This window comes from Azolla caroliniana, unplaced genomic scaffold (assembly GCF_043228905.1).
Source record: "Azolla caroliniana isolate FFs.n. ecotype wild unplaced genomic scaffold, voAzoCaro1.0.p SCAF_5, whole genome shotgun sequence".
In the NCBI taxonomy this organism is placed as follows: domain Eukaryota; kingdom Viridiplantae; phylum Streptophyta; class Polypodiopsida; order Salviniales; family Salviniaceae; genus Azolla; species Azolla caroliniana.
In genome coordinates, this window is record NW_028230440.1 from 3,762,662 (window position 1) to 3,771,066 (window position 8,405).

The 8,405-nt window shown below is 37.8% G+C and overlaps 1 protein-coding gene across 1 annotated transcript; it reads right to left on the minus strand.

Annotated features, from left to right (window-relative positions):
* Positions 1-788: 788 nt before the first annotated feature.
* On the minus strand, positions 789-7,480 carry LOC147863717 (serine/threonine-protein kinase BSK1-like). The gene is made up of 10 exons (XM_087319434.1): positions 7,142-7,480; positions 6,281-6,498; positions 5,726-5,861; positions 5,314-5,447; positions 5,107-5,212; positions 4,593-4,678; positions 4,318-4,506; positions 3,218-3,385; positions 1,867-1,980; positions 789-1,749 (listed from the first exon to the last, which is right to left on the minus strand). The coding sequence occupies exons 1-10, from the start codon at positions 7,236-7,238 to the stop codon at positions 1,504-1,506; spliced, it is 1,494 nt and encodes a 497-aa protein (XP_087175560.1). The 5' UTR covers positions 7,239-7,480; the 3' UTR covers positions 789-1,503.
* Positions 7,481-8,405: the final 925 nt, after the last annotated feature.

Sequence of the window (8,405 nt, forward strand, 5' to 3'; positions counted from 1 at the left end):
ACGCGATTGCCTTCGTGCAATGTTTTTGTAAGAACCTAGAGGTCATGCATTGCTACATACTTCAAAGGATATCTAGGTTAATCATCCTCGCTAACTCAAGTATGTATCGGATTACATGGCTATTCTATATATCAGCTCAATTTGATCCCTAACCATTGGATGAAAAGTTGAATCCTTTCAAATGATTAATAAATGTCATTCCAAATTTCATCTATTTGTGTGGATACCCTATTTTTATTGTGAATTTTGTTCTACCTCTCCACAACTTAAAACTTGAAAAGGGTAAACTAAATACAACTAATTACGACCACAATGTAAGATTGATGATTGTTGAAACAAAACAAGTAATTGATGTGTATCATATGGGTGGTTTTTTGCCAGTATGTACTGGAGCTCACTTCCTGCCCTTGACGTGGCCTCCTCCTGGATGGTATGTTCCAACAACATTGCATTGGAACCAGGAATGGTGTTTCGCAAAGTTGACGGAGACAAACAAAACAAATATTTGCAAACTACTGCAGATAACAATAGTTTTAAACGATTACGATAATCAACATGCATTCAGAAGAGAAGACGTACTAAATTTGACATCACATATATAATCTTTCATGAAAGCCTATTGAAACTGAAAAGAGATTATCCCACAATTTAAACTGAGAACTGCACCAAAACTTGAAATGTACAAAAACCTATTGCATTTCTCAAAACAAAGATCAGATTACATCAACATCTAAACTTAACATGAATGGGGTTTATAATTGTTCTGTTCTCATGACATGAAATGGATGTAAGGTTTAAATGAAATCCTTTAAAATTATGCAAGATTATCATGCATGATATGCATGATCACAAAAACAAGCAATTACATTGGTAGAGTATAGATTCAAAAATACAAAATGTGGTGTCATCATTTGGAGACCACAGCAGTGGTAAAAATAGGTTCCTGTCTTAATCTACAGACAACCCCCAGAGGCAAATATTTTGATGAAAAGTCGCAAAATATTCCATTTTTTCCATTTGTTCATCAATGATTATTATTAGCTATTCTCTTGAATACGTCAAATAATCGAATATCATATCGAGCATACCTTGAAAGTTTGACATGTTTTTTAACTATTTGCATCGGTAAAAACCTGAACTTCCCAAATGCAATCTCACAACTGAACTGAATATTGGGCTTTCCAAGTACATTCATCATCAATCTCTGATAGACCATCAATTCGCAGCCCCACTTCTATAGGATACATTATAGAATGATATATCTGTTTGCTAAGGACACAGTTGCCGCAGCTATTGTGAGAGATAATCACGTAAGTGTTGATAATGAAATTGAAGCCCTCAACAAATAAATAAATAGCCCATTATCTTCATAGCCAAGCATGACAAACTCGTTTCACACAATTTAAGTTGCACCCATATACACTCTATCTCAATCCCCACCCAACCATACATTTAGCTACAAGTAATTCCAGAGTGTGAACAAAACGCCCCACAAGAACTTTCTCAACTTCTAGCGTGTCTTTTGGCTTCTAGAATTGCGCCTTCCTCAAGCATATCAGCTGCTTCTTTTTCCATGTTGAGCTTTGCCAAAGCAACGGATTGGAGAAAGAATGCAATAGGCCACTCTGGGTTCACATACTGAGCTTGCATAGCATCTCTGAGAGCTGGATTCGGCTGATCAGTTAAAAGATGGGCTAAGCTACGTCTTGCAAAAACAGTGGGCGACACTATAGCTCCACCATTTATGAACTGCATTTATTTATCAATTACAAAGTTATAAATTGGAAACTAGATGGCCCTCCCAATCATAAAATAAAAAAGACAAACAATTTTGAATGATTATTTACATGATCTGCCAAACATTACCTCGGAGTATCGCTCAATTGCTGCCGTAAAATCTTTTTCACGGAATGCAAGGTCTCCCTTTTTCCTTGCATTCAGCATGTCTTGCATTTGCTTGGTCCACATTTGGAAAGATAGCTGAAATTTAGGAAAAATTAGATGTCATTCTTATTGTGTAAAAAAGCAGTGTGTGTACAGTAGTACATAATAAACTCATACAGCCCAATCATGTCCATCAAAGGATAAAACTGATTCATGTACAGCCATTAGAGATTAATGTACAATGACATGATTCAGCTGATTCATTAGAGATATTCATAAAAATCCCACAGCACTATCACCATTCATGATTATCATGGGTGCACCGAGACAATTGATGCCAATTCATGTTGTCGCCGTTATGTGAGACTGGTGATCTATAAAATATAATTAATTGACATAACCATGATAAAAGTCATAAAATAGAAGGATAAGCAAGTAACCTCCACCCAATCCAATCTCTGATTGGCTGCCTAGATGCTTAGGCACATCACCTTCACACCAAGAGGCATCTATAGAAATGTAGCTTGAGCAAACCGCCGTCACAAGAATGGAAGAAAGATTAATAGAATCAAGGAATCCGGCAGACCACACGAGAGGGTACCTAGACCTTTCATAAGCCCTCAGTCTAATGTCCAGACCTGGGTGATTCAAACTCTGCATGGACAAAACCGCCAACATGTCTAATCTAACTATCTCTATCCATATGAACATTGCAAGAATTTTCACAGGCTTGGCTATCCAATGGGTTTGTAATTATGTAAACCATGTTACAACAATCGTAAGTAAGGCTGGGGAATATATATCCATGCTACAACAATTTGGAAATGAACGAGATCTAGCAAGAAGGTTGCCACCAGTATATTAGTTCATTGCCTGCCATGATCACAAGGTGTACACCACACCCAAATATTTAGTTTCCAGATCATTTTTGCAAGAGCTAGGAATTCGAAGAGCATGTAATCCAAGGAATGATTAGTCTAAGCAAGACGCTGCTAAACTTTCATGGGCAAGATAAGTTACAACTTACTACCTACTCTTCAATATGGGTAAAACGAGAGAAATGATAATAGAAACTAAGACAGCTAGAATCCATCAGGTTAGAATAGGCCAGAGATGGAAGTGAAAGATCCTCAACTATAAGATGGAATATCAGATGATGATACTTTCTTTGTTGCATTATCATCACATACTTTGGACTGAGAGACAACTATATTATAATGTTTGCATAGGTGTTTATTTTGCCATGTTAACATTTATTTTATGAGATCAAATTAATCAGAGAACTAGTAAAGGAATACTGATAAACTCTTCATAGAAATAGTTTTTGACATACCTCACTTTCACTAGTGTCATCTTTATAGTGAAGTTTCACCAAGAACTCATGAATTGCCGTAAGATCTAATCTCGAGCATGCATCTTTCAGTGCTGAAGGACGAGGAAGAACCGGTGTTGTTTCAGGTGGTTGCTCTCTCTGCACACCTAGCATCACATATGAAGGTACCTGCTAATACAGATTGTCATCAGCATTATTTCAATATAAAATGTTCGATTATAAGCTTGCCCCTACAAATATTGCATCAACACAACAACTGGATTGAGTCCCGAGTTTAAAAACTGGGTGGTTAACACTGTTAAAATATTACGCTCTTATAATAGGTCCAATTAGGGATATAGGACAGCCAATTTATTCTCAAATTCCAATTATTTACTGGATGCAAATTTTGGATAATATTGTCAATAGAATACCCCTTGTTCTAGCTACTTTAGAAGAGCTACATATAATCATTTACCCCATTATAAAGAAATGGGGGTTGAGTGTGTGTTCCTGTGCCCTGTAACTCAAATCTTAAGCTGCCAACAAATATGCTGGCTAGAATTGTCCCTTAGATTGGAGAAGGTCACAATTGCAAACAAATGGGCAATGATTCACAATCATTGATCCCCTAATTGGCAAATTCAATGTTTATTAGACATCTTTTTGGTTTTCGATATGTAACATGTATGTCTGGTTTCTAATCTCTCTCCACAGAATGATGTCCATAAGTTACCTAGTACTATGGAAGGGCCACTATGAAATAAGTCAATTGTAATTTTCCCTGAAGAAATTAATTATATAAAGCATTTATTCTTTTTAGCATTTCATTCTGTTAGGCCCCTCATTTGGTATACAAGTTTACCCTTTTTTGCAAAACAAGTGAATGTGTGCATACTGGCCAGAAGTATCTGATCCATAGCAAAGTCAGTTAAAGAATCAGAAGGTTAAAGTTTAATCACCAAATTTTGGAAGCTCATAAAATAATTCTTTTGTTACACAGCATTAAGCAAATTCGTGTTTTCTTGCCATAGACAAGAAAGGATGAGGTCAATCAATTAGTTTTACTGTGCAAGTAAACAAGATTGTTAATGGCACAAAGACACAGGATTAGCACATACTTCAGTTTTCCTTTGAAGTGGTACCAAAGCTGCAACAAGTGTTCTTACGCTAGGCCTCTCTCGTGGCTCATACTGCAAACAACGTGATGCCAATCGTACAAGCTCTGTCCCATCTTCAGTTGTAAATTGACCTTCCAAATGTGAGTCCATCAACGACAACATATTTTTCCCTTTTATCAGGTCCAAAGCCTAAAAGAAATTTATTTTCAGTCACACTTTTTAAAATGAACACTGTAACAATTATCTACAAGAAGCATCAATGATTTGCCACATACATGACTAGGAGGGATGTGTTTTCCACTCAACAAGTCCAATAGAACAGTGCCAAAACTGAAAATGACACTTTCTGGTGTAACCCTTCCTGGAAAGAAGAGACACATTATTAATGAAACAAATATGAAAATATCAATAGATAATCATGACAATCTTACGAAAAAAACACAAGAAATTTTTAAGTTCATCAGATCGCCTATGTCGTCAATTCAACTAAAAATTCAACAAGGCTGCAGTATATCTAAATGTTAATTAAGGAATTATGATCCAATAACACGGGGACAATTAATTCTAAACGTATGTTACTCCACAAACAGATAAAAAAATGAATGCATGGTGAAGTGTGCGTGATTTATAAATCATGTGCATACATCACATTACTTGTTGCACACAATGTCATTCGAGAACATGGAAATATATTAGCACACAATGCACACACAACTGAAAGAAAACAAGAAAAGTACAACAAAACAAGTATAAATTCAATTTTCCTAGATAATAGGTTGTTTATTTTACCAGTTCTCAGAAATTCAGGAGGTGTATATGCTAAATTTGTACTGTAACTTTTGCCATCTCGACTATTCTTCATAAGGCCAAAGCATGAAAGTCTTGGATTTCCATCCTAAAATCCACACATATAAGCATATTACCCACGTGAAATCAGAAACAAAATAGAAAAGGTATAACTATTTATATAAATCAAACAGCAATTATAGAAGTTACCTGATCGAACAAGATGCGATATGCATTAAGATCATGATAGAGTGGACGACCATTATTGCTGCAGTGCTGCAATGCTTGGGCAATAAAATAAGCTACCCTAATCCGCATGGCCCATTCCATTGGGTGTTGATCCCCTGCAGGTTCTCAAGAAAAATTAGGCTGCAATATCTTCTGTTTCCAAGTTCTCAAACACCAAAAGCTGAGTAGATAACATGAAAAGATAAAATTTTAGAAGAAAAATAGTTTTACAAAAATTAAATTCAGACAAAGACTCTATTCGTTGTCAAGATCAAAATTAGCCATTTCCAAAACAGAGCACTTGCAAAAGAAAAAGAAGGAAATGTGAAAATAATTTAGTAAAGCAAAGCTTTTATTTTTTGCCCAGCTCCATACAAGTTCAAGAAATTCATACAGTGGAAGAGATGTCTGGTAAGGGTCTCATTTGGCATGTATTCAGCAACTAGATAACGCTCATCTCCTTCACAGCAGCAACCAATAAGATTGACAACTTTATTATAGCGAACCTGGCCAACACCCCAAGCTTCTTCCTGCAAAGTTTTGGCACATTCTAAATATTAGATGGTGACGAATACAGCTCCTTTATATCCATCTTATCCATATATTTTTCCTCATATGTCTACAATCATCACAGCCCTAGGTTCCAGTTGATTTCATGTTCTTAAAGAACCCAAATTTGTGTTCCTCTGAAAGCCAACTTCCACTTGTCTCCTAACAATGATGACGGCAACCTACAATGTGATCAAATTGGAAAAACAACTCCTACCCAGCATGTGTGTGAGTGTTATTGGTAGAAAGGCACTATCAAATTGTTCCTTAAGTGAAGCCTTGTGTTAATAGCAATTATTCAAACATTCCTTGTTACGCTCATGTTAACCACTCTTTGAAATAGGAATTAATAAGGCATGACTATTACCAAAGGAGAAGAAGAAGAGAGATGAAGACTTACTGCAAATTGCCTAGGGTCCGGCCACGCTGTTTTAGGGAAACGTTTCACAGCAATCCATCGATTGTCCAAACGACCTTTAAAAACCATGTTGGGAGCTCTATCTCCTCCTTCTGAGACAATATTCTCGTTACTGAAATCATTTGTAGCTGCTCGAAGCTGAGCAACAGAAAACTCTCGGAATTGTGGAACGGCATCAGCCTCAATGGCATTAGGATTCTCTGCATAAACAAGATCCCCATATACATTATGCTAGGATCCGGCCAAAACCATATAGCTTCTGAAGATAGATTAACCAGCATTCAACAAAAACCATAGCTTGATTACTCACCAAAACAGACAGATTGACTGGAGCTAATTGAGCAAAATCATTGCTTCACATTGATTACATTAAAACAGATAGATGGGCTAAAGGAACCAAACACTAGCTTCTTCTTACATAAACTAGAATTGACCAAAACCAATAGCTTATGTTGATTATTCACAGAAACGTATAGATTGACTACAATCTCAAGAAAAGAAAGATTTTGCCTGATTGACAAAAACAATAGCTTTATATTGATATCTTACAGAAGCGTATATATCAAATAAAACTCAACAATAACCATAACTCGTGTTTCATTAGTGGAGGAGACAAGTAGATCGACTAAAATACCACATACCAAATGCCAAATATTTCAGCTTTAATACTCAAAGAAATGGATAGATTGAACCGAAAGTAGCAAAAAAAACCATAGTTTCTGTTTAATTTCCAGAGGAGAAATCACAGATAGAATGCAAGAAATATAGAGCAAACTACACAGCTATAACACCACGAAAGAAATGATAAAGAAAAAGTCAAAGTATATGAAAAAGCAAAATTACCTGTTTCGGATCGAGCCACATCTGCTGCAGAGGGTTGTGATGCGCTCAAACGAGAAGGACAGCAGTCCAGACCGAGTCGAGAAGAACAGCAGCCCATCTCTCTTGAAAAAAGAAAGAAGAATTAGGCGTGAGGATTGTGGTAAGATCGATGCCTAAAAGGAGAGATCGCTGCGTTTATCCTTTTGGTGGTCGGTATGGCGAAGTTAAGCGTTGGTAGACAAATGCAGAGAAAGAGAGAGATTTGGGGTTAGGGATTCTGCTCCCTCATCAAGGTTTCCATGACTGCATTTAAAATGCAATGAGGGGGGATGATGCAGGGTAAGAAGACGTTAATATATCTGTCTTTCTTTCTTTCTTTCTTTCTCTCCCTCCCCCTCCCCCCCCCCCCCTCCTTTGATGGAGAAGCAGCGTGTAAGGCTTACTCTCTCCGAATCTCTCTCTTTCTCAGAAACAGGGCATATATGCCTAACTGGGTCTATCTCTATCTCTATCTCTCTCTTTCTCTCTCTGTCTCAGAAACAGGGCAGGGTATACATAAACCGGCTCTCTCTCTCTCGGGATAAACAGAGTATGAGGGTTCTACTATCCGCTGCTGCTTCTTCTTCTTCTTCTTCTTCTTCGTCTCCTTCTTCTGTGCACTTAGTCTGAGTGGATCTTTCTCTCTCTTCTCTCTTCTCTCTCTCTCTTCTCTCTCTCTCTTCTCTCTCTGCTTCTCTGTCTGATTTTGACTGTTGGTGTTGGGGGGGCTCGCACGTGTAACCCCCCCCCCCCCCCCTGCTCCCCCTTTTACTCTTCTTCTTCTTCTTCTTCTTCTTCTTCCAAACTTTTTTGACCTTCATATCATATCCATACGTATGTATGTGTATATACATAATATGTACATACATACCCCCACGTGACCCCATTCTCTTTCCTTCTCCTCCTTTCTAGCCCTTGTTCCTATAGGCTATGCTCTTCTCTCTTCTTTCTCTCTCCTTTCCATAATCTGCTTTCTCCTCCTTCCTCCCTTCACTCCCAGCTCCACACCTCCGTGTCCTTCGGGCATCCACTCCTTCGTGTCCATTACACGTCGACTCCTTTGTGTCCTTCGGGCATCCACTCCTTCGTGTCCATTACACGTCGACTCCTTCGTGCTTGCCACGCATCCACTCCGTCATGTCTGTTGCTGTTGCGCATCGAATATCATTGCCGTTGTCTCCCCACCGTTCCTCCATTCGATCCACGTCCCTTCGAACCCCATCATGTCATTTTTGCGTGTGCATTG

Bases quoted from the DNA above. Each gene is read 5' to 3' on its own strand.
- LOC147863717 (XM_087319434.1), bottom strand. From the start codon at position 7,238: ATGGGCTGCTGTTCTTCTCGACTCGGTCTGGACTGCTGTCCTTCTCGT. The intron at 6,499-7,141 runs GTAATTTTGCTT...TTGTTTATGCAG, and splicing joins TGTGGCTCGATCCGAAACAG to AGAATCCTAATGCCATTGAG. The intron at 3,386-4,317 runs GTATGTGCTAAT...CTGTATTAGCAG, and splicing joins CACTTCAAAGGAAAACTGAA to GTACCTTCATATGTGATGCT.